Genomic DNA, 21,993 nt, shown 5'->3' with positions numbered 1-21,993 from the left:
GGAGCAGAGGAGCAAAACGCGCCGCTGTGCTGGGATGGGCGTTTTAAAATTTTTGGGTGATTACGGATCGACTAAACACGCGTGGGATCAAGGATGCCCATGCCACCAGGTCCCAGAGGCGGACAGCACCCCGTGTCTTCCCAAAGACCGACATAGCGGTGCTGGTAGAGGTGAATTCTCCGTGTTGCTGTTTTAAAATATGAAGAGATTAAGAGTGTGTTTGAAGAGGGAGAAGGGGGAGGTGGGTGGTTTGGGGAACTGTGCAAGACACCGAGGGGAGTGCAATGCGAGAGATGCGGCGGCTCGCGTCAAATACGAAATCTACTTGCGGAAGAACTTGGTGTTGGGCGACCCAGAGTTCTGGATGGCCTCGATCTCGCTCTCGAGCTGCTTGACCAGGTTGTGCTCCTGCTCGAGGTCCTTGTTCAAGCGGTCGCGCTCGGCAATCAGCTTCTGCTCCCACTGCCTGAAGCGGTTCTCCTCCAGCTTGACCTTCTCGGTGAAGCGCTTGCGCAGCGCCTCCTCCTCGTCGCGGAACTTCTTGTTGTCGGCCTTCCTGGGCTTGGGCTCACCAAACTTGCGTGTCTTCATCTGCGTCGTGCGGTACTTGTCGTAGTGGATCTCCTCGGTCGTCGAGATCAGGTCCAGCATGTGCGTGCGGATCAGCAGGCTGCGCAGCTTCTTGAAGTCGCAGTGCTGGTCGTTCTCGACCTCGGCCACACCCCACGGGTACTGGCGGCCCTTGACGCGGCGGCCGTCCTCGGTCTTGACCTCCTGGTCGCTGCCGATGATCGCAAACGGCATCGCAGCCACAATCTCCTTGTTGCGCTGGGTCGAATGCTCGTCCTCGCTGTCCACGGGCGGCTGGTACACGCGGATGTTCTGAGCGTCAATCACGTCCATCACCCGCTTCTTGAACTGCCGCAGCGCGGCCGGCGACAGTGTGTCGGCCTTGGCAATGACCGGGATCAGGTTGACGCGAGCACCGATCGCCTTCATCGCGCGCACATCCAGTGGCTTGAGACTACACCACAACAAGCGTCATTCAAAACAAAGGCCGCGGTCAGTACAACAAAAACATCCACAAAGCGTTGAGGAAGCCTGGGCCAGAGGCCGTGTGGCGTCAAAATAAAGCACAATACGCGCCAATTTCCAAACTTACGTGTGGCCGTTCGGGCGGATAAAGTACAGGCAGGCGTGGACGCGCATGTCGACGATGCCCTTGCGCACCGGCTGCTGCTCCTGGCGCAGATACTGCTCGTACTGGTTCTCGATGAAATCAACCACCGGCAGCCAGCAGTCGTTGTTGTCCACATAGTCGCCGAACCCCGGCGTGTCGACGACGTTCAGCTTGACGCTGAACATCTTCTCCTCAAGCTCCGCCTTGTGGATGTTGATGTCGACCGTCTTATCGAGCTGCTTCTTGCGGCGCGTCGCGTCGTCGATCGGCTCGATGAGCTCGGTCGTTAGGAGCGTGTTGATGAACGTCGTCTTGCCCGTGCCGGACTCGCCAACGGCCATCAGCGAAAAGTTTGTGCCCTTCTTGGTCACAATCTTGTGCAGCTGGTTCGGCAGATTGGCAATTCCAATGCCTCCGTTGGCGGGTTGCGGCTTGGGTGCTCCGAGGGCGTCAGCGTTAGACATTTTTTAAAGGGGGAGTGGAAGAGATTGCAGGTCGGGAATGAGAGAAAAGTGATGTGGAATAGAGGAGAAAAATAAGGTGCAGGAATGAGAAACAAAAAAGAGCTACAAAACGGAGAGGCAAGCAGTGTGCTGGTGTGTGTTAGTTTCGGAAACAGCCAGGCAGGCCAAACAACGGTTTCATTGGGCAGCAAGCCAGTCCAAACAGCTTTTTTGCCAAAGTAAAGTCGGCGATCACAGGCGGGCCAGCGTTTCCTTTTTCTTTTTCAAAACAGAAACGGGCATTCTCGCCGTGGCTCTTGTGCCGCTGCTGCCGGTTGCACCGGCGCTGGAGTGGCGGAGGCGAAGCCAGGGCGGGAATATTGGGCGATGAAAAAGCCTCGCACAGCACAACCATCGACCCCTTCGTATTGTCACCCGAGATGTGTCCCTGCTAGGGCCAAAACGTCACGACAGATCCCCTCGGGCATCGCAAGCCGCTTGTTGTGGAAAGGGGCAGCGAGACGCGAATGTCGATTGTAGAAACGAACTGTAAACAATACTTACGTGCGTATACCGTTTATTCCTGTGTGTTGACGAACAGCTGCTGTACTGTAGCAAGACAGCGGTGTATTAGAGATGCAAAGTGGGGAAATATTATAGAAATGCTAGCGGAGACAAAAGGAGTGAAACAGAAACGAGCGCTGCTTGGGCAGATGGCAATGCTGCCTGCTGCCCGAGCGCGGGCTACTGTGAACACACAGATGCAAAATAAGCCCTTGGTCTCCACCTCCAGAAAACGTTGTTGCGCGCTTGCTCTGCATTCTCGCCAAGCACAGCGCATAGTTCACTACTGCACACATCCATTCCGGCCTGCTCTCCATACACAATAAGCGAGGGGCGGGGAGGGTGCGGTCCTCAAACTTGGCAACACGCCTGTTTATATCGGCAGTTTCAGAATTGCTCGTCCTTTTTTAGCCAGCCGCATCTATGCGGAGAATGTCTATCTCCACACATCTCTGACACGACGGTGTACTCCTCCCTCTCCTCCGTTTCCATATTGAAATGGGTTTATTTCAAAAGGAGTCGTGTACCGATTATGCTAATTACATGTGTTTAAGCACCACATTGCCACCCTGGTCGCTGACAAACCGGATGCGCTCCTCCTGCGGGTTGCGGTTGGTCAGGCTGGTTGCGCTTGACACGCGTGAAACAACGTCGTCGGGCATATGCGATGTGCTGTTGACCTCTCCCGGAACAAACCGGTACTGCGCCATTACCCCGCCCTCTCGGCAGTAGGGCGACGGCTCAGCAAACACCAGCACCTCATTGACAGCCGCCTTCTTCTGCTTGTACTTTAGCATCGTGTCCAGCGACCCATCGATCAGCCACGCCATGAGGATCTGGATCAACCGCGAGTGCACAACCACACACACGTGCCGCCGTCCCTTCGCCACTGCGTCATCCACAATCTGCTGCAGCCGTGGCAGTGCGCGCTGTGCACAGGTCTTCGGTGACTCACCGCGCTCACCAGGCGCCTTGACCTCGGCCAGGTGCTGGCGGTCCCATTGTTTGATCAGGTCGTTGTAGCCGGCTGTGACATGCATGCCCTCGAGATCGCCAAACTCGAGCTCGTTGAGCTCGTCAAAGTGCTCAAACGGCACCCCGGTGTGGTACTGGGCTACGGCTGCGCCGGTCTCAATTGCGCGCTTGGACGTCGATGTCACTATCCAGTCCACCGGAGCCTTCTGAAACCGCAAACCCACGTGCACTGCCTGTTGCCGCCCGCGCTCGTTGAGCGGCGGGTCGATGCGCTTACCTTGCACGCAGTTGCGCCGGTTGACCTCGGTCTCGCCGTGTCGGATAAAGTAGATGGTGGTCTGCGGGTGCGCGGGTCCTGTATCTGACATGGCCGTGCTGCTGAAAATATGGAAAGCTGGAAAGCTGAAGTGGCTGGGAGGAAAAAATGAAATCATTCAGAAGCTGCTTGTCCGCCCGAAAAATCTCTGTGATGTAATCTGGCCACCACGCCCCCAAAAAATACAAGCCAGTGACCCCGATCACCAGATGTGATTCCGGGATCAATTCTTGAGTCACTACCCGAAATTTTTTTTCGCACGTTAGCTGAAAATTCAAGCTGCGGTGGACCACAGGATCAAAGAAATCGGGTATATCGCTGGCGGCAAAAGGGCGTGTCGACTCACCAACTCTTTGCCTTTCCTACAACTCATTTCCCTGTGCCATACACGCAATTCACTTAAAACTGGCATTCCTTGGTCGGATATTCAGAGCAGTACCCCCCACATTCCGCTATTTCAGTACAACACCAGCCGTTCTACGAGGGTACCAAGTCAACACACGAGAAACAAAAATGCTTGACGAATTCAAAGCTTCCATTGCTAAGCAGCTCGCTGAGCTGTCCGGCGTCTCGACAGACGTGATTCTGCCCGCCATTGACGTGCCCAAGGCCACCACCCACGGCGATCTTGCCATTGCCGTGCCGCGCCTGCGCCTGAAGGGCAACCCGGCGCAGTTCGCCAACGAGTGGGCCGAGAAGTACCAGCCTGACGAGTTTGTCACGGGCGCCGTGGCCACCGGCCCGTACCTGAACTTCCGCATCGAGCGCAACATGTTCACGCGCAAGGTCCTGAGCGCCGTGTACAAGGAGGGCACCAAGTATGGCTTCAACGAGTCGGGCGAGGGCAAGCACGTCGTGGTCGAGTTCAGCTCGCCCAACATTGCCAAGCCGTTCCACGCTGGCCATCTGCGCAGCACCATTATTGGTAACTTCATCGTCAACCTGTACCGTGCCAACGGCTGGAAGGCCACATCGATGAACTATCTCGGTGACTGGGGTAAGCAGTACGGTCTGCTTGCCGTTGGCTTTGGCAAGTACGGCTCGGAGGAGAAGCTGGTTGCCGATCCCATCCAGCACCTGTACGAGGTGTACGTCGCCGTCAACGCCGATGCCAAGGAGAACCCTGCCATCGACGATGAAGCCCGCGCCTACTTCAAGAAGATGGAGGATGGCGACCAGGAGACCCTCTCCCTGTGGCAGCGCTTCCGCGACCTCAGCATTGCCAAGTACAAGGATACGTATGCGCGCCTTGGCCTGCAGTTTGACGTGTACTCGGGCGAGTCGCAGGTCACTGAGGGCATGCACCGCGCCATGAAGATGCTCGAGGACTTTGGTCTGCTTGAGGAGTCTGAGGGCGCCAAGATCATCGATCTGGAGAAGCACAAGAAGCACCTGGGCAAGGCTGTCGTGCAGAAGAAGGACGGCACCACGCTGTATCTGACCCGTGATATCGGCGCTGCCCTCGAGCGCATCGATACCTACAACTTTGACAAGATCGTCTATGTCGTCTCGTCGCAGCAGGATTTGCATCTCAAGCAGCTGTTCAAGACGCTGGAGCTGCTCAAGGTGCCGTACGCCGACCGCTTCCAGCACATCAACTACGGTCTGGTCAAGGGCATGAGCACCCGCAAGGGCACTGTTGTGTTCCTCGACGACATGCTGCGCGAGAGCGCTGATAACATGCACGCCGTGATGAAGGAGAACGAGGCCAAGTATGCCCAGGTCCCCGAGCCCGAGCAGACTGCCGCCACGCTCGGTCTGTCGGCCATTGTGGTCCAGGACATGTCTGCGCGCCGCATCAAGGACTACGACTTCAACTGGGACCGCATCCTGTCCTTTGAGGGCACCACCGGCCCGTACCTGCAGTACGCCCATGCCCGTCTGTGCTCGATGGAGCGCCGTGCCGCCGTCAAGGTCAACCCCGACGCCGACATCACGCTGCTGACCGAGCCCGCCGCCCAGGAGCTCGTCGACCTCGTCTCGCGCTACCCGGACCTGCTTGCCACGACCCTCCAGCAGCTCGAGCCGTGCTCCATTGTGCAGTACCTGTTCAAGCTTAGCCATGCCGTGTCGGTCGCCTGGGAGTCGCTGTGGGTCCACAACCAGCCCACCGAGATCGCCGAGGCCCGTCTGCTCATGTACTGGAGCGCCCGTACTGTTCTGGGCAACGGCCTCACTCTGATCGGCCTCACTCCCGTCGAGCGCATGTAAAAATCGTTTGGTTTTATGTTTATCAGTCGTTCAACCTAAAACAAGTACACTCACAGCCCTGTTTTTGTCGACTGCGTGGGTATGCTCTTCCTCCTGCTGGTGCTGGCATATGCGCTGAACAAAATCTTTACCTTTTTCTAAGATTTTATAGTCCAGAGGTGTCTGACCATCTGCTATAATGTCTTTTTTTTTTTTTTAGCTGGCTGAGAGTTCACGCTCTCTTGAGCCCCACAGCGAGTATGCGTGACTCGCTCTCTGGACTCCTAACAACAGTACTCTCTCTTTTAGCCGACAGATTCAGGTCCCAAAGCGCCAAGTAGACATCTTAAAAGCACTAGTAAATTGAACTCAGAATCTTATATCAAAGCGCTATTCGACTTGGCTCCTTCACATTTTGTAGGTCCAGCAGTCCAATAAACAAATGACTCAACGTCTGCATCCTCGGCGCTCAGACTTGGAGCCATTGGCTTGCCGCGAAACTCCGGAGCAAGTTCGGTCCAGATCCGGTGCTGAGCATGGGCAATTGGAGTGCGCCAATGGCCCGGCACCATGCGCCGATTCGTGGCAAGGGATGGCGCGACAAGTTCAAGCACCATGGCTTTGAAGTCTATCTGATCGGCGAATTCCGGACATCATCGATGTGCCCGTTCTGCTGCGAAAAGTCGCTGCAGACATTCCGGCATGTTCCCAACCTGCGGCCCTACCAGAGATCGAAGAACCCAACTGTGAAGTGCCATGGCCTTCTCCGCTGTACAAGCGAGTCATGTAAGCGGGCCATGGCACAATACAGGCGAGCCTATTCGTCTCGGCTCTTGAACCGCGATCTCGCAGCAGTTCTAAACTTCAGACTCGTTTTCCAGTCACTCTGTGATTCAGGCAGTATTCCTGAACGGTTCCGTCGCTTTACGGCCATTGCTGCCGATGCTTCTGGCACCACACTGGCAACAAAGAGGCCGCGCAAGAGGCGTACAGCAGCAGGCGATTCTGTTGCCAGCAGCAGCGAGCCAGCGCTGAAGCGCCTGCGCTGAGCAGGCCATCAAGATGGGAGATGTCCAAGATCACCATTGCACCAACAACCATCCGACACGTTCAAATGACCGGTTCGCCGTGATGCTCTTATCGACATGTCAACCCATGTTGACTACCAGCCGAGCTCGCATCGCGAGCAGAGTATTTCTAGTACTGAGTATGATACTTGATATTGATGTGATGTTTCGACAACAAAGCCGAACCAGTGTTTAAGAAAAAAAAAATGTGCGCTTTTTGCTGCGGAATTCACAGAGACCCGCCAATCTGCTCCATCATGGCGTCGATCGAGTCGCCGTCCTCAAGGTCCAGCTCTTCAGGCGTGTTGTCGCCAGTAATGCGCTGGCCATCCACCAGGAAGCGCACCGAGCCGAGCGTCTGCCCCGAGCGGCTGCAGTATGCTTGCATCAGCTTCGACAGCTTTGTCTTGCGCTTAATCTTGAACATGACCTCCGAGCCATCCTACGCAGAGCACAGCAGAACTTAGCTATACAGTCGAGAGAAATCACTGTGGAATGCTGTAGAACACAGCAGCCACTCGGAATTGTGGCCAAACAGCCTGTAGCAGCTGAACAAAAAGGCTTTGGGACTTACCGGTCCAACAACCTTCAGGTTGACGTGGTCCTCGCTGGTGGCATCGGGCTTCAGGTCGGGCTTGGCCTCGGAGGCAGCAGGAGGGTTGGAAGCGTCGTCGGGCATTGCGGTTGATTCTGCAAATAAAGAGCAAATAAAACTGAAATTTGTAGCAGAGACCAGAAAGAAAAGGCGACTTGCCCAAGCCAACTTTTTCGCCCAGAGTGTTCGCAGACGCTTCCCCAGCCCGCATAAGACTTTTGGGACAGTACCTGCGTCATGTCCTTGGCGGATCTGCCACGATCAGATCAATTCTACTTCCCACACGAGCCAGTGAGCGATGTCTGCTCAACAGCGGCATGGCTGGCTGCCAAGTGGATGTATTACATTACTAGCGGTCTCTCCGAAATGAGACAAGCAGCGGTGGACTCGTGTAGAGGCGAGTCTGCATCGTGAGCGCGGGACTTTCACCTCCTAGCTTCAAAAACAACTATTTTTCTGTCAAAGATAGAGGGAGGCACCAAAAAAGTTCTATTTCACTGTGAGGGCGGGTGGAGGAATGCTGCGCATGCAGCTCTTATGATGAGCCATTGGTGGCTGCCACTGCGCTGGCAGATGGCTCAGCATCATCTGCCTTGGGGTCACGAGCCTCGGGCGCCGCAGCTGCCTCCAAGTTTGAAGTCTTCTCCGCCGTCTTTCTGGGCTCTTCTCCTGCCCCGCCCAGCTCCGACACTGGCGCCGATGTTTTCCTCACAGGCGATGGCGACTCTGGAGCGCTCGGCTCCAGCGAGCCCTCGCGCCGCTTGACTATCAGCTGCCGCCACTTCTCTGCTAGCCGCCGCGCGCGGCCCTTGAAATCGTACTTGTCCTCTGGCGCGTCGGGCAGCCGGTCGGACCCGCCGATAATGCGCATCACCTTGCCCATCTTCGTCTCCTGGATCAGCTCCAGCGTCATGTCAAAGTCCTCTAGCTTCTTAAACACCTCGTTCACCTGCGACAGATCGTCCGGGACCGACCCCTTGATGATTGTCTTTTGCAGCCGGTGTCGCAGCTGCATCAGCAGGTGGTACGCCTTGCCACGCTCCTTTGCCCGCGGATGGCCCTTACCGCTCCGGTCCGATCTGCCATCTTCCTTCGACGCCGAGTGGCTGCCCGACCGATTCCGGGAGCCGCCATGGGGCTCGGGCGTCTGGCGCGAGCTCGGCGAGTGCTTTGTGTCGTCGTGGTCGCTGCTGCCGTTGCCGTTGCTGGTGTCCATGGGCGACTCGCTTCCAATCTTTGACGTGGCCCGTGATGACGTGCGCGGCCGCTTTGGTGTTGACATGGCTGCGGCAGCGTCGTCTTCGGCGTCAGACACGGCCTCCATATTGCCACCAGCAGCGGCGCTGGTGGCTGCGCTGGACCGCTTGGTCCCTGACGCTGCCCGCTTCGACGTCGAGTTTCGCCGGGCTCGGCTGGTGGTGGATTGCTTGCGCTTCGCGGACCGCCGCAACTCGGTCTCGTCGGCCGAGGCCATCTCCGCGTCTTCGTCTTCGTCCTCGTCGCTATCAGTGGCGTTGATGGCCGCGCTGCGCCGCATGATTTCCTCTGCGAGCGACGGGTCCTGCGCCTGCTTCAGCGCATCGGCAAACGAGGGGTCTTTCCGGTTCTTCGCCTTGCTGCCATACTTTGCCAGGTTCTGGTCGTAGGGTTCTAGGTTCTCTGGGGTAATCCAGGCGCTACAGGTGAAACGGAAAGAGGGCATATGTCGTCAGTGGGATTGTGGCTGCTCCGCATGTCGGCTGCGTTCTTGAAAAGGGAAAATAAGCCGTCTCTCCACAGCAAGAGTGCATCTTCTAGAGGCTGGCTTTCGCGCTGACATCAACAATAGCAGCAGACGCCGGTTACTTACTAGTCCAAGGAGCCGTAAAAGAGGACCGGGTAGAAGCGCCCGCTCCGTGGTTTGCTGTCGATCACCTCGTCGGACAGATCGGCCTCCCGCTCTATCTACATTTGTCAAGCAAGGGGGAACAGCTCTCATTAGTGCCCAGAAGTACGCTTGCCTCATCCAGCCAGCGTGCGTTGCTGGCACACTGCTCCACAGCGCAACTTACCCGTGAGGGCCACCAAGGGTAGCCTTTCAGTTTTGCCCAGCACAGAGTTCCTGGCTCGTAGCTACTCAGCACCATTTATAGTCGAATAAAGCAGACCTCCTCGGGGAGCGTTATAGTAATACAGTCGCGCGCCTGTTCCCGGCGTGTGCGCTCGCGTGTGTATGTGCGTGTATGTGTGGTTTTTGACGGTAGTTCGTAGCGTTGCGCCCACCGCAGTCCCCAGAAAGACAAACCACAGGGCTGGCGAAGTAGAGAGAGAAGCGAAATTGAGACCGTGCTCAAAATAAATAAAAGCGTTTGGACAGAAAAAGAAGAAAAAAAAGAATATTTTGAAAAGGTGGGGAAAAAGGCTGAGTCTCACAGCACGCGAAATTCTTCCAGAGGCGATAAACTTTTTTGTTGTCACTTACAGCTTTGCTTGTGTGCTGCAGGACGCTGCTGGATTGCCTGCACCCCCGACCCGCGAATCTCGCCCTCGACTTTTCTGTGGCCGAGAATCGCTGATCACGCACAGAATTACGGGATTCTGGCCAGAGAGGGCAGGCCAATGGCACCCAGCACACGCGATTTCCCCAGTGGGCACGTGAGTAAAGTTTTCCGTGGCTGGGGACCGCGCACCCCGGCGAGCTGATCCCGCGAGCCGAGCCACCGGGGGGGCGAAAAATTCACAGCCTGTGCAGCCCGGCACTTATTTTTTGCGAGTGGGGCAAAATTTTTCAAAGGCCTTGCCCGGCGCGGCTTGGGCGCAAGAACTAAGTAGCGTCTTGTGAGGGGGCAAAAACGAGGCACCTCCTTTTTCCCTCTGTCTGCACTCTGCCGAGAAGAGAATTTCAACACATTAATAGTTGCAATGGCCCCCACGAAGAAGTCCGTAAGTGTCTCCATGTATATAGCCAGGTGCTATGCTGCTTCGAATCGGGGCGAAATCGGGCGTGGTGCCGCTGCTGGATTGGAAGAAAAAAGCTACTAGCGGGAGGCCTCTTGGGCGATAATGGCGGGACGGGCCGTTGGCAGCGAGTACACCTGGGGTGCTGCCTCCCTTTCTCCCGTACTTTGGTCGTGGAAGCAGGCTGTCTATTTTGCTGCTGCTTCAAGCGGGAAAAGTCTGCGTTTTGGCGCTGGTGCTTAGTAGCCCTGGGTTTGTTCCTCTCTTCCAAACTGAAATGGGAGGGGCGGTGCCACGGCGGTCCATTGCTGGGTCGCTCGCTACCGCCAACATGGCGGCAACCGGAGGCCGGCCATGCAAATTCGCAAAGTTTTTCCCGCTGCTTCCAATCAGCAAATCGGCGGCCCGCGCCTTGAGATAAAGCGCGAACGATCCTGCCCCCACCGTCCCATCGCCGGCGGACTGGCGCCTGTGGGCTTTGGATCTACTAACTCTGTATTCTTCATATGTGCTAATGCTGCTGTCTGGTTTGCGTGTGCTGTAGAAGTCCTCCAGCGAGTCGATCAACTCCCGCCTGGCTCTCGTCATGAAGAGCGGCAAGTCGTCGCTTGGCTACAAGTCGACCCTCAAGAGCCTGCGCTCTGGCAAGTGTAAGTATCCCAGAAGAAGCGGTGCGGTGGAGCGATCTGCCTGGCAGACTGATTTTTTGTTTGCGCTGACGGACAGCAACGGAAGGTGTGGATGCTAATGGGTTGCTGATGTGAATTCTGTCCTGTAGCGAAGCTGGTCATCATCTCGGGCAACACTCCCCCTCTGCGCAAGTCGGAGATCGAGTACTACGCCATGCTCGCCAAGACCAACGTCCACCACTTCAACGGCAACAACATCGACCTGGGCACTGCCTGCGGTAAGTACTTCCGCGTCGGCACCCTGTCGATTACCGATGCTGGTGACTCGGATATCCTCAAGACCGAGGCCTAAACGGACGTGAAAAACACAGGATCAAGGCGCGTCCGGTTTCTTTAATGGCACTTTTCAGCCCTGTCATCGCCCTCTTTCGCTCTCCTCCCGGCGCTCTGTGCCGGGGTAGGGGGGAGGGGGAGGAAGCGGGCCGCCTTCGTTTTAAATTTTTCATATCTTTACTGTAGTTTGTCTTTCTCTTTGTTTCTTGATCCCAAGGACACTAAATGAAAAGGAAGCGCAGGCTATGGCTCAGCACAACATCTATTTCAGTGTTGAAATGGAGGAAGGACATGTCTTGGGTGGAATGGCGGGTGCTACTTGCTTTTGCTCCGTAACGGGCAGTTACTAGCACGATTTTGTGGAAGTGCTGGTGTGGTCTCAGACGGCATACTGCGCTTTTTGGGTGCTGCACGCCTGCGGCGTCGTGTCCGACCACTGCCCCTGCGGGTAACAAAAAGGAGCAGCAGCCGGCTGGAGTGACTCCTGCGGGGCGTTCAGACAGAGCAGGGTTTCATCTGGGCTATGTCTTGGGCAGGCCAGTAGAGGCTCTGGCGACAGAGGGAGAGCATAGTAGGAAGGCTAGTGCAAGCACTGCAGGAATAGTTCCTGCGGCAGCAGTTGCAGAGCAGCTTGGTGTGGCGAGGCTGTGCAGAAGAGGTAGCAGGTTCCAAATGCGCGTCACTATTTTTGAAGTTTTGCGTTGTCCTGGGTGTCGAAAGGGGAGACCGGGGAGGGGGATTTTCAGGCAACGACGCAGCCCATTGCCTCGCGTCAGTCTCTTTCTTTTTTTCTCCTCTCCGGCCCTCTCTGTCTTTTAGTTTTTTTGGACACGCCTTGTATTCATGACTTCACTGCGCTCGAGCATTATACACCCTGCCTACCATACGCCTGCGTTGGAATCGTGCTGCTTCAAGTAAAGCAGCCATTTTTATCATCACCACTTTGCGTCGTTTCTATTTTGCCTGTCTGCCTCCCCAAAAAGCGGTCTTTGGACGGCTGTTTACATCTTACATCATATATCGGCAGAGCGGTGGGGACTGCTTCCCTTAACTTCTCCTTCCATTCCGTTCTCCGCCTCCCTTGCGTTCTCTTCTTATACATAGACAACGCAATACGCAAGCTTTTGTACTCTTTTGCGACATAAAGCAGCTCTGTTCATTCAGACCGATCTCGTGCTCAGAGGCGCTGCTATTCTAAAAAAAGATGGCGACATATAGTAGCTCAGAGAACAATCAGACCGTGGATCGCATGCTTCGGCAGCGGTCCAAGATTGCAGCAGAGATTCTGGAGACGGAGCGCACCTATGTTGAGGGACTGGGGCTGATAGAGAAGGTAAGTCTTGCAGAGGACTGAGATTGTTTACATTTTTCCGTGGATATTTTTGTTGCACAAAATGGCGGTCCCTAGGATGCGTGGATGCAGAGCGTGGGGGGATCTGTGCTGGCTTCGTTCTGGGAAATCAAGGGCAGCACAGACATTGGGAATAATGAAGCGTGGTAATCAACAATGCGGGCTGGAATGTGTAGATATACATCAACCCGCTGCTGGCATCGGCGCAGACAGCGGCACCGATTCTGACACGCAAGGAGATGCGGCAGCTGTTTGCAAACTTTGCAGATATCATAGCGCTGAGCAGAGAGCTGCTGCTGCAGCTGGAGGCGCGGCTGGGGGACGGGCAGTGGGATGGGGCAACGGGCCAGGTGGGCGACATATTTGTGCGGATGGCGCCGTTCCTGAAAATGTACTCGCTGTACCTGCGCAACTTCCGCAGCGGCCTCGCGTCAATCAGCCAATGGCTCAGCTCGAACCGCGCGTTTGCCGAGTTCCTGCAGCGCGGCAACGCAGCGCCCGAGAGCCGCGGGCTGAGCTTCCAGAGCTACCTGCTTTTGCCCGTGCAGCGGATCCCGCGGTACCGGCTTTTGCTGGACGATCTGCTGCGCAACACACCGGCAGAGCACGTGGACTATGCGAGCATCACCGATGCGCTGCAGACAGTCGAGTCGGTGGCGGCGTTTGTCGATGCGACAATCCAGGAACATGAGATGACGCTGGAGATGCTGGAGATCCAGCGCGCGCTGGGGCTCAAGGAGCCACTGCTGGCACCGGGACGGCGGCTGGTGCGGGCGGGCAGACTGACGAAGATCTGCCGCAGGAGCCACCAGCAGCGGCAGTTTTATCTGTTCAGCGACATGCTGCTGTACGCGGGCGGCAGCGACTCGTCGGGGCACCGGCGCGTGCCGCTGGAGGACTGCAAGGTCATGGATGTGCCGGATACCAGCACATGCGCCCACCAGTTCACCATCATCAGCCGCGCCAAGTCGTTTGTGGTCTATGCGGCCACAGGCGCCGATAAGGCCGCATGGCTGGAGGCGCTGGCGGGCGCCATCACTGAGCGGCGGGCGGCACGTGACACGCTGCAGATGGATCGGTCGCTGCGTCGGCGGCTGCTGCGGGCCCGGCGCGCAACGATGCTGCAGTTCCCGCGCGTGGCTGAGAGCTTCAGTGCGCCGGTCTGGGCGCCCGATTCCAGCGCCGCGCACTGCTACATCTGCTTCCGCGCGTTTGCGCTGCTGGTGCGGCGTCACCACTGCCGCGCCTGCGGCCAGCTGGTGTGCCACGCGTGCTCGCGCAAGAGCATCGTCTTCGTGGCCGACGACATGCAGCCCAGCGAGGCCCGCGCCTGCGACCAGTGCATTGCACGTATGTTCGGCCGCGGTGCTCTCGAGTCACCACCTGGGTCGGTTCGCAACCGCCACAGCCTCGATCCCTCGGCCTTGCTCAGCACCCTGGCTGCGCTTGCTGGCAGTGCCAGTCCGCCACGTCTGGAGCCACGACTCGAGATTACTGAGCCGCCACGCCTGGAGCCGCGGCCGATCGGCCCGCCTGCGGCCCTGGCTGCGGCCTTTGCGGAGTCGCCGGTAGCGTGTCCGCGCAACGCTTCAATGTGCTCTGACGGCTGCGCGTGCATAGCCGGCTCGTTGCCTGCGCACCACCGCACCTCGGCCGACAGCAGCGCTGGTTGGGACCTGTTTGGCGCATCCGTGCGCACGACTTTGTTTTGCGGCGGCTCGCCGCCCTCGACACTGTCGCGGAACCGCATCTCGATCATCTCGTCGTCATGCTCGACTGTCGTGTCGGAGCCCATGGGGCGCTATCGGAAGCCGCGTCGTCCCGTGGTGCTCAGCGAGGAGCCGCCTGATTTCCAGCCACGAGCGACCCTGGTCAGCCCGCTGGCGCCACCCGAGCTGACACTGGCCATGGCCGAGACCAGCGCTGTGCGTGCGCGCGCTGACACTAATGCCACATTGTGCGCGCTGTGCCATGGCGGCTTTGCGGCGCTCGAATCGCAGCACCAGTGCCATGTGTGCCGTGCTCTGGTGTGCCCGCGGTGCATTAACCGCCAGCTGCCTGTGCCCGGCGACACCCATACCGATGCGCTGGTGTGCGATTCGTGCGTGAGCTGCCGGGACGACTGCATTAAGCTGTTCCCGCTCATGTCGCCGCAAGCCGCTTCTGACTCTGCCAAATGGGTCTGAAATTCCTGTGCACCTTTACTCATTCATCCATTTCCTCTTTATATGCTGTTACTCAATTCCATCGATTCAGATATAAGCCATGACACCACCATACGAACCGACAGCCAATGTCGCCTGGCCATATGCCCGCTGCTGTTTGTGTTCATATCGTGATCTACCTTAAAACGTGATGTTGCTATTACGTACCTCTGTGGTACTGCTAAATTGGTGTGGATGGGAATTAATTGCAGTATTTTCAAGGGACTATGCTTTATACAGGAGAGGAAAGATTAAGGATGCACTGCGCAGCCTGCTGTGAGGCCCTTGCTGGCGCCTGATTCACCATCTATAGAGCCAGCTAATATGTGAGAGTCAACTGCGACCAACTCTGCATGGCATTTCCAACTGTATACTGCACTAAACCTTCCAAGGCCGCAACTACGCAAATGATATATTTGGTGTTCAGACAGATCAAAAATCGGGATGACGTTTATTTATATCTTGACAAGCCGAGTTCGCAGCAGGCGAGCATAACGGTTATCTTTCCAGTCGCTGTCAATCATAATAGTTGCAGAGGAGCCGTCATCCCATTCGAAGGTAGCGAATTCCGATGTATCCCACCTGGAGAAAAGGATATCCGTGCCATCATAGCTTATCTGAAGGCGGTCTGACCGTTCAGGTAGCTCTGGGGATAGGTTTATATGGTTATTATTATCATCAGAGCAATGTAGGTACTGGTCACTGCACTTCAGATAGAGAATACCATCGATCATCTCGCAAGTGAACGGGTCACAGTCATTTTTAGAATAGACCATGAGTTCATCCTCAAGAAATGAAAGACAGTAATCATCGAACTCTTGGATGTACTTGTCTTCTTCACATATGACATCCAATGAAAACGCTTCGCCGTCGCGAACCTCGATTCCGTCTGCATCCCTCAGTCTGAATTCTCCGTTTGGTAGGCGTTTGGACCACTGCTCCTCTTCAACCAGCCAGTCTTCTTCCTCGAACCGCTTAATAGCGCCAGCATCTCTCCTCACTGCTGGTAAAAATATGAATTTGAGGAAGCTTGAGAGCGTGTAGCTGTTTTCCGGGTTGTTGGAATCGAAGCACTGCTCGATTCCATCTTCATACACGACAAAAAAGTGGTTGCAGCACCCATCTGCGCCCCTGGCTGCCTCTGCAAACCTTCTTGTGTCTTTCTCGCTATAACGAATCAAAGCCGTGTTGCAGCTCGACCAACCTTCAATAATGTCATCTTTACACTTTTCGTGGATAAAGTAGACGGCTGGTGGTTCAGGATATAGCTTGAGGCCATCTTGCTCCTGAAGACTAGACCACACGTCTGGGTTATTGGAGTGATGCCTCGCCATAAAGGTAATGTAGTTCCGGGAGATATAGTCGCACTTTAACGGACCGCCAGGAACATTGTAGACCGTGAAGTGACCTTTCTCCAGCACAATGAAAGGCGTCCCGTATTCGCTCTGCTGCTCGATAGCCTGCTGCTCGCTTTCAACATCAGTGAACGGCCTTAGCATATCAATGATGCAAGGACGGATAGTATCGCGGTCAACGTGGACCGGAAGGTAGGTTGAAGCCATATCAGGGATATAGAGGAATGTAGGTGCAGAGTAGAGAATGGGCAAGTATGCAGAAGCAAGCGGGAATCCCAGGTCTTTTACAGCTAACCTTGGCAGCTGAATGGCTGCGGAGTGTTTGTTTTTGGTGGATTCAAAGAACTGAGATTTTCATGCAAGCCCCCTTATCATAAGCACTGCAAAGTGGGTTGTTTCATTGGCCTGTGGTTTTCTAGCTGAACCTGTATTGGAAAGACCGCATCTGGTCCTTTATCATATATCAAGCAGGACGCATGTATGGAACATGTTGGTGCAGCATTTTGCACCGGGGCATCCGGCATACAAACATTCTCTTTGCGAGTCAGGGCAACCTCATGCCTGGGGACTCCACACTGGCTTCGACGACGCAGCCAGAGTCGGTAGGCATGGATGCAAGTTCAGGCGTGGGCGCTCTGGCATGCTGCCGTTCATGAATATCAACAGGTTCGAAGGCGTGATGGTTCACTCACACTCACAACTCGGCAACTGGGAGTCGCTGCTGTATTTGGTGTGCTGGCTCGGGACGTTTGGAATCAACTCGGATTGAGCTACGAAGGATGCCGCCTGCGAGTAGCCCATCAGCAAATGGCAGCAAAATAAGGCGAGGTAGTATGTTGGTTTCAGAGTATGGTGTTGCGAGTATGTCGAAATGGCTTTGATATAGCCGATTGCTTGCTGCATTGCTCCACTTTGCTAATATCCATTGCATACGCAGACGGGTGGCTCTCGTTGGCGCCTGACCCGATGCTCTCAAAGCTAGTCTCTGTGGCGATGTCGGAGACCACGGCCTCAGGCGCACAACACGACAGCAGGTATATTGGCCACACATTAGTTGCTGAATGGGGGAGAAATTGTTATCAGCTACCCCCATGACCCACAGAGCCACATGTGGCATTTGCGGTACGAAGCTGTTGTTTAATAGGTCACCCGCACAGAATTTGGATGTTGCCAGTTGCTGGTTTCACTACACCAATCACGCATTGTGTTTGGGCAGTTAGATGAGTGGCGCCCATTGCTTGGGCACAGTAAGTGGCATGGGTGACGAAATGTAGGAAGGCAAATGGTACATATCAGAATGGCGAAGGAGGGACGAGGCGTGGGTCGATGATATTCGGTTTGTGGCCAGTGTCCATTTGGCACTGGTGGCATTTTGCGCTGTGACGGACGAGGGTTGGTAGGCAAATACTGCAACCATAGACAGGCGGGCGGTGATGCTAGTAGGGAAAGCCAGTGCTCCATCAGAGGCAATCGGACCTTGGCATTCTGGGCTATCCCAGGGGGCGGGTCAACCCCAGGGCCCGCTGCGGACCAGATCGGCGCACACAGACACAGGCACGCCTTGCTGCTGTAAAAAAAATCAAAATCAAAAGCAAAAGCAAAACAAAAATGCAATTCCAGCAGCTAAGCCTGGGGCAGGAAAATGGTCGGCCGAGAGTGCGCATCACAGACTTTTTCTTTTATTTTTCAGCGCCTATAAAGGAGTGGCATCGCTTGCGCCTTCACAGCCTCGCCAGGCCCTTTTTCTTTACTTCTACCTTTTTCATTTCCAAATTCGCTGTTTCCGCACACCTTATATTCGTGACCAATCTCTCCAGCTCTTGCAGAGAATGAAGTTTGGCAAATATCTAGAGGCCGAGCAGGTTCCCGAGTGGGAGAAGATGTACGTCGACTACAAGCATCTGAAGCGGCGTATAAAGGAGATTGCGGCGGCACAGGAGCGCAACCGCAAGTCGCAGAGGGGTGACGAACACGTCTCGCTGCTCAAACGCGCATCGACATACCTGGGCTACGACAGCTTCAATCTGGACCACCATGCCAGCCACACCCACGACGAGTCGTCGGGGGTAGACTACCGCAGGACGCCGGCTCAGGGCCCCGGGTACGGCAGCTGCACAACCAAAGACTGTACCCGGTGCCAGCATTTCAGCCGCGTCGTGTCGGCAACACCACAAATAGCAATTGGCATGTCGGCTGGCAACTCGGGCAATGTGTCGAGCACGCCGGTGGAGCTGGCGCACGGAGCCAATATCAAGATCCCGCTGTCGGCACAGGACTCGTTTACCGAGACGATTCGGCGGCGGCGCGGGTCGGTATCTCCTCGTGGAAGCGGGTCTATGTCGACAGGTAAGCTTAACTCCGAATATAGTGCGGTGGGGGTGGGGGATAGGCGCCATAGCGCTGGGGTGGGTCACAACAATGGGTCAGCCTGCATGACAATCTGCAATCCCGAGTCCAAAACAGAAGCGATGGTGACTCGGAGTCCGATGCTGCCTCGACGTCATTTCCTGCATCGCGGCTGCCACGGCCAAGTATCTGCCGGGCCAGGGCTCCTCCCGTTTGCCTCAATATGCATGCTGCACTTTGCAAGCGCAGGAGCCGCATATACGCCCAATTGATTTGCACCTGTATGGCGGTCGTATATCCGTGCAGGCTCAGTGGCAGGTATGCGGGGGACGGTAGTATCGAGCCAGCACCTCTCCACAGCTACACGTGGGCTCCATTTCCCAGAGTGCTTCCCCATCCATTGCGTGCTTCATAGTGTGGCGGTGGGGTCATTCTACTCAAATAAACCCGATACGTGTATATTAATAGCCTCATTTGCCTGTAGAAGCCTTCAAGAAGGAGTTGGGTGTGCGGATCGAGGAAGAGCAGGAGTTCTTTGCCGAGATGGAGCACGAGCTGGCCAAGGTGAACGACTTTTTCCGGCAAAAGCAAGACCTGTTCCACTCGCGCTTTGACAATATCATTGAGCAGCAGCGGATGCTCGATGAGATGGTCGGCGAGGAAGCCGAGGCAGCGACCCTGCATTCGCCGCCTAAGGGCCATGAGCAGGTATCGGGATCGGGCAGCAAACTGCGCAGACTGACAGCGCTCAGCAGCGCGTCAGACGGTAACCCGCCTGGCCCTAGCGCTCCACTGCGCGCTGCCAAAAGCAAAATCAAACGCGCAATGCTGGAGCTGTACCGTGGCATTGAGATGCTCAAGAACTACCGCATCCTGTGCTACACGGCGTTCATCAAGGCGCTGAAAAAGTACCAAAAGACAGCAAAGTGGTGCGATGGGACAGACTACTTTTTGGACAGGGTCGATGGCTGCTACATGGCGACATCGCCCGACCTCAACATGCTGGCGCGCGAGCTCGAGGGCATGTACATCGAGCGGCACGCCGGCGGGTCGCGCTCCAAGGGCATGGACACACTGCGCATCAACACGTCAGGCACCTCCAGAGACAACCAGGGGTCGACGTTCCGCAGCGGCCTACTGCTGGGCACCTCGTTCCCTCTGATTATTCGTGCAATCTACGAGTCCAATCTGATCTCGAACGAGGACCGGGTACCGTACCATCGCGAGCTGCTGCAGATATACGGCGGGATCTTCTTGGTGCTGCTGTTCTTGCTGCTGTTCTCGCTCAACATGACCGCGTGGGTGCGTGCACACATCAACTACCGGTTTATCTTTGAGGTCGATCCGCGCGACAACCTGGACGCCTGGCAGTTCCTCGAGATGTCGTCATGGTTCTTCTTTATTGCCAGCTGTGTGATCTGGACAAACTTTGCCCTTCACATCGACAACAATTCGTATATCTGCCTCTACGTCCTGCTGGGCCTGCTTATTGGCATGTTCGTTATGCCGGTGCGCGTCTTCTACTGGTCGTCGCGGCGCTGGATGCTGAAGTCTTTGAGCCGCATATTCCTGTCAGGGGCATACAGCGTAGAGTTCCGCGATTTCTTCCTTGGAGATGAGATGTGCAGTCTGACGTACACGTTCTCGATGGTGCTGCTGTTCAGCTGTGCCAGCGCCAACAAGTGGACGGACCTGGGCGAAAGGTGCAACACGACGCAGTGGTGGTCGAACGCGGCCTTTCTGATGATCCCCAACCTGCTTCGCCTGCTGCAGTGTATCCGCCGGTATGTCGATTCAGGTGATGCATTCCCACATCTGGCCAATGGAGCCAAGTACTCGTCAACTATTCTGACGGTCTGGCTGGCGTCGGCGCACCGTATCCATGGCGGCACGGCGTGGGACTCTATGTGGGTGGTCAGCGCAATCGCCAACTCGTGCTTCACGTCTCTGTGGGATCTGCTCATGGATTGGGGCCTGTTTGAGTCCGGCAGCAAGCACCGGTTCCTGCGGTCGGAGCTAAAGTTCGACCACGTCTGGATATACTATGTGGCGATAGTGATGGATGTGATTCTGCGGTTCGCGTGGATCACGCAGATCTCGCCGACGTTCTTCTCGTTTGGACATGCAGTGCACACGTCGACGGTGGCCTATGTGGCCGCGGTGCTCGAGGTAGTGCGTCGTATCTCGTGGAACTTTTTGCGGGTGGAGAACGAGCACATCAGCAACTGTGGACAGTTCAGAGCCACTACCGACATCCCACTGCCGTTCTCGAGACCGCGTGGGCAGACCACAGGGTCGGATGCTGACCAGATGCGCAACGAGTTCGAGTCGTACTCAGTGGTCAAGGTTCCGCCTGCCACCAGCACACTGCACAAAAAGACCGACGACGATGACGACGACGACGAGTAGAGCATAGACGACTCTTTAATTTCATTCTCTTGAATACACCATATAGAAACTGCCCTACTTTGACGACATGAAGGCGCTGACCGCCTGGCCCCATGCAAACGTCTCGCAGCACTTACAGCAGCGGCCAGTCCCAGGCACCAAGTGATCGTCACTGCTGGTGACGTCGTTTCGGGCCACGCATACCAGGTGCCACGCGGCTCCGCACGCCCTGCACGCGCCCCACGGCCGGGATTCGGTCAGCCTGTGATTGCAGGCTGCGCACAGTTCGCCTGGAGCAGGGGCGCCCAGGTACGTGCCAGGCTGCTGGCACTGCTCGAACGTCAGCGGGATATCCGCAAAGTCAACGGAAATGTGTCCTGGCAGGGTGCTCGGCATTCGACTCAGGAGATCTGTGTGGAGGTCGGCGCTCGGACAGACAACTTTCAGTGGCCAGAACCTGAACGGTGCGATAGCCAGCAGCGCGCACAGCGTCGTGAGCTTTGTGTCCAGTGTATTCTGGGCCCTGCCGTATACCACACGACGCAGCGTGTCTGGGATTGCATCCATGGTGGCGTGGCGCGATCTGTCGGGGTGCTGCCACGCCCACTCGAGCTGCAGCGCTGCTGACTTGCTGGCGAACCCGTGTACGATCAGAACCATCTCCCTAGCTGATGGGACTGCTTAAGTGACTGTTAAAGGCGCTGTTGGGAATAGCCCGATAGGGAAGGTCTGCGAGTTGCCAAATCCAGGAAAATAATCTGGTGGACTTCCACCACTGTTTGGTCTTACCAGGGACGCCGGTTCCGGGTTGACATGGCACCAGCAGTAACCTCGCCGTTGTGCTGGCGCAGGCGGCGCACCGGGTCGGGCGTCGAGCCAACGTATGCGTAGTTGCGGGATCCGGGCTTCAGCGAGCGCAGCAGGTAGCAGCAATAGAAGGTGCAGTGCGTGTCGATATCTTGCATCTCGAGAGGGGGCAGAGCGCATGTGCTGCTCGCACGCCATCGTCGTCTGCAGCAGAGCAAGGTGTCTGTATAGTGGCACGCGGTGGGTTTTGGGGGAGCAAGGCGCGGTAAAGGCTATTGCCGGAATCGCTTAGCGTTATCATAATGAGAAAAAA

The 21,993-nt window shown here is 56.2% G+C and overlaps 10 protein-coding genes across 10 annotated transcripts; 3 read left to right on the top strand and 7 right to left on the bottom strand.

Moving 5' to 3' along the window:
• Positions 1 to 258: 258 nt before the first annotated feature.
• Positions 259 to 1,861, bottom strand: DL89DRAFT_151303 (cell division control protein). The gene is made up of 2 exons (XM_040883540.1): positions 1,163 to 1,861; positions 259 to 1,024 (listed from the first exon to the last, which is right to left on the bottom strand). The coding sequence occupies exons 1-2, from the start codon at positions 1,642 to 1,644 to the stop codon at positions 322 to 324; spliced, it is 1,185 nt and encodes a 394-aa protein (XP_040743678.1). The 5' UTR covers positions 1,645 to 1,861; the 3' UTR covers positions 259 to 321.
• Positions 1,862 to 2,684: 823 nt separating this feature from the next.
• Positions 2,685 to 3,569, bottom strand: DL89DRAFT_267269 (phosphoglycerate mutase-like protein). The gene has a single exon (XM_040887424.1). It carries the CDS (start codon positions 3,528 to 3,530, stop codon positions 2,727 to 2,729), a length of 804 nt encoding a protein of 267 aa, XP_040743677.1. The 5' UTR covers positions 3,531 to 3,569; the 3' UTR covers positions 2,685 to 2,726.
• Positions 3,570 to 3,836: 267 nt separating this feature from the next.
• Positions 3,837 to 5,769, top strand: DL89DRAFT_267268 (putative arginine--tRNA ligase, cytoplasmic). The gene has a single exon (XM_040887423.1). It carries the CDS (start codon positions 3,992 to 3,994, stop codon positions 5,687 to 5,689), a length of 1,698 nt encoding a protein of 565 aa, XP_040743676.1. The 5' UTR covers positions 3,837 to 3,991; the 3' UTR covers positions 5,690 to 5,769.
• Positions 5,770 to 6,866: 1,097 nt separating this feature from the next.
• Positions 6,867 to 7,820, bottom strand: DL89DRAFT_267263 (ubiquitin-like protein). Its single transcript, XM_040887422.1, has 2 exons — positions 7,310 to 7,820; positions 6,867 to 7,177 (listed from the first exon to the last, which is right to left on the bottom strand). Exons 1-2 carry the CDS (start codon positions 7,412 to 7,414, stop codon positions 6,965 to 6,967), a joined length of 318 nt encoding a protein of 105 aa, XP_040743675.1. The 5' UTR covers positions 7,415 to 7,820; the 3' UTR covers positions 6,867 to 6,964.
• On the bottom strand, positions 7,704 to 9,557 carry DL89DRAFT_151282 (Tudor/PWWP/MBT). Its single transcript, XM_040883537.1, has 3 exons — positions 9,378 to 9,557; positions 9,180 to 9,270; positions 7,704 to 9,006 (listed from the first exon to the last, which is right to left on the bottom strand). Exons 1-3 carry the CDS (start codon positions 9,454 to 9,456, stop codon positions 7,866 to 7,868), a joined length of 1,311 nt encoding a protein of 436 aa, XP_040743674.1. The 5' UTR covers positions 9,457 to 9,557; the 3' UTR covers positions 7,704 to 7,865.
• Positions 9,558 to 10,227: 670 nt separating this feature from the next.
• DL89DRAFT_267261 (L30e-like protein) lies at positions 10,228 to 11,484 on the top strand. The gene is made up of 3 exons (XM_040887421.1): positions 10,228 to 10,252; positions 10,812 to 10,917; positions 11,046 to 11,484. The coding sequence occupies exons 1-3, from the start codon at positions 10,232 to 10,234 to the stop codon at positions 11,246 to 11,248; spliced, it is 330 nt and encodes a 109-aa protein (XP_040743673.1). The 5' UTR covers positions 10,228 to 10,231; the 3' UTR covers positions 11,249 to 11,484.
• Positions 11,485 to 12,048: 564 nt separating this feature from the next.
• DL89DRAFT_322473 (Dbl homology domain-containing protein) lies at positions 12,049 to 14,826 on the top strand. Its single transcript, XM_040891343.1, has 2 exons — positions 12,049 to 12,562; positions 12,757 to 14,826. Exons 1-2 carry the CDS (start codon positions 12,434 to 12,436, stop codon positions 14,764 to 14,766), a joined length of 2,139 nt encoding a protein of 712 aa, XP_040743672.1. The 5' UTR covers positions 12,049 to 12,433; the 3' UTR covers positions 14,767 to 14,826.
• Positions 14,827 to 15,176: 350 nt separating this feature from the next.
• DL89DRAFT_267260 (uncharacterized protein) lies at positions 15,177 to 16,396 on the bottom strand. The gene has a single exon (XM_040887420.1). The coding sequence runs from the start codon at positions 16,344 to 16,346 to the stop codon at positions 15,240 to 15,242; it is 1,107 nt and encodes a 368-aa protein (XP_040743671.1). The 5' UTR covers positions 16,347 to 16,396; the 3' UTR covers positions 15,177 to 15,239.
• An 832-nt stretch (positions 16,397 to 17,228) lies between these two features.
• Positions 17,229 to 17,656, bottom strand: DL89DRAFT_151187 (uncharacterized protein). Its single transcript, XM_040883535.1, has one exon. It carries the CDS (start codon positions 17,598 to 17,600, stop codon positions 17,277 to 17,279), a length of 324 nt encoding a protein of 107 aa, XP_040743670.1. The 5' UTR covers positions 17,601 to 17,656; the 3' UTR covers positions 17,229 to 17,276.
• A 3,292-nt stretch (positions 17,657 to 20,948) lies between these two features.
• Positions 20,949 to 21,847, bottom strand: DL89DRAFT_322471 (uncharacterized protein; the record flags this gene model as incomplete). The annotated part of the gene is made up of 2 exons (XM_040891342.1): positions 21,663 to 21,847; positions 20,949 to 21,537 (listed from the first exon to the last, which is right to left on the bottom strand). The coding sequence occupies exons 1-2, from the start codon at positions 21,836 to 21,838 to the stop codon at positions 20,949 to 20,951; spliced, it is 765 nt and encodes a 254-aa protein (XP_040743669.1). The 5' UTR covers positions 21,839 to 21,847.
• Positions 21,848 to 21,993: the final 146 nt, after the last annotated feature.

This window comes from Linderina pennispora (genome assembly GCF_002104995.1).
Source record: "Linderina pennispora strain ATCC 12442 chromosome Unknown DL89scaffold_6, whole genome shotgun sequence".
NCBI lineage: Eukaryota > Fungi > Kickxellomycota > Kickxellomycetes > Kickxellales > Kickxellaceae > Linderina > Linderina pennispora.
The sequence above is the reverse complement of the archived record's forward strand: the minus strand, read 5'-3'. Positions and strand labels throughout refer to the sequence as shown.

Excerpts from the sequence above, each read along its gene's own strand:
- DL89DRAFT_151303 (XM_040883540.1), bottom strand. The coding sequence starts at position 1,644 with ATGTCTAACGCTGACGCCCTCGGAGCACCCAAGCCGCAACCCGCCAAC. Across the intron at positions 1,025-1,162 it reads ATCCGCCCGAACGGCCACAC|TCTCAAGCCACTGGATGTGC; the intron begins GTAAGTTTGGAA and ends GTTGTGGTGTAG.
- DL89DRAFT_267269 (XM_040887424.1), bottom strand. The coding sequence starts at position 3,530 with ATGTCAGATACAGGACCCGCGCACCCGCAGACCACCATCTACTTTATC.
- DL89DRAFT_267268 (XM_040887423.1), top strand. The coding sequence starts at position 3,992 with ATGCTTGACGAATTCAAAGCTTCCATTGCTAAGCAGCTCGCTGAGCTG.
- DL89DRAFT_267263 (XM_040887422.1), bottom strand. The coding sequence starts at position 7,414 with ATGCCCGACGACGCTTCCAACCCTCCTGCTGCCTCCGAGGCCAAGCCC. Across the intron at positions 7,178-7,309 it reads ACCTGAAGGTTGTTGGACCG|GATGGCTCGGAGGTCATGTT; the intron begins GTAAGTCCCAAA and ends TGCTCTGCGTAG.
- DL89DRAFT_151282 (XM_040883537.1), bottom strand. The coding sequence starts at position 9,456 with ATGGTGCTGAGTAGCTACGAGCCAGGAACTCTGTGCTGGGCAAAACTG. Across the intron at positions 9,271-9,377 it reads TTGGTGGCCCTCACGGGTAA|AGCGGGAGGCCGATCTGTCC; the intron begins GTTGCGCTGTGG and ends AAATGTAGATAG. Across the intron at positions 9,007-9,179 it reads TTTTACGGCTCCTTGGACTA|CGCCTGGATTACCCCAGAGA; the intron begins GTAAGTAACCGG and ends TTTCACCTGTAG.
- DL89DRAFT_267261 (XM_040887421.1), top strand. The coding sequence starts at position 10,232 with ATGGCCCCCACGAAGAAGTCC. Across the intron at positions 10,253-10,811 it reads TGGCCCCCACGAAGAAGTCC|AAGTCCTCCAGCGAGTCGAT; the intron begins GTAAGTGTCTCC and ends CGTGTGCTGTAG. Across the intron at positions 10,918-11,045 it reads GAGCCTGCGCTCTGGCAAGT|CGAAGCTGGTCATCATCTCG; the intron begins GTAAGTATCCCA and ends TCTGTCCTGTAG.
- DL89DRAFT_322473 (XM_040891343.1), top strand. The coding sequence starts at position 12,434 with ATGGCGACATATAGTAGCTCAGAGAACAATCAGACCGTGGATCGCATG. Across the intron at positions 12,563-12,756 it reads GACTGGGGCTGATAGAGAAG|ATATACATCAACCCGCTGCT; the intron begins GTAAGTCTTGCA and ends TGGAATGTGTAG.
- DL89DRAFT_267260 (XM_040887420.1), bottom strand. The coding sequence starts at position 16,346 with ATGGCTTCAACCTACCTTCCGGTCCACGTTGACCGCGATACTATCCGT.
- DL89DRAFT_151187 (XM_040883535.1), bottom strand. The coding sequence starts at position 17,600 with ATGGAGCACTGGCTTTCCCTACTAGCATCACCGCCCGCCTGTCTATGG.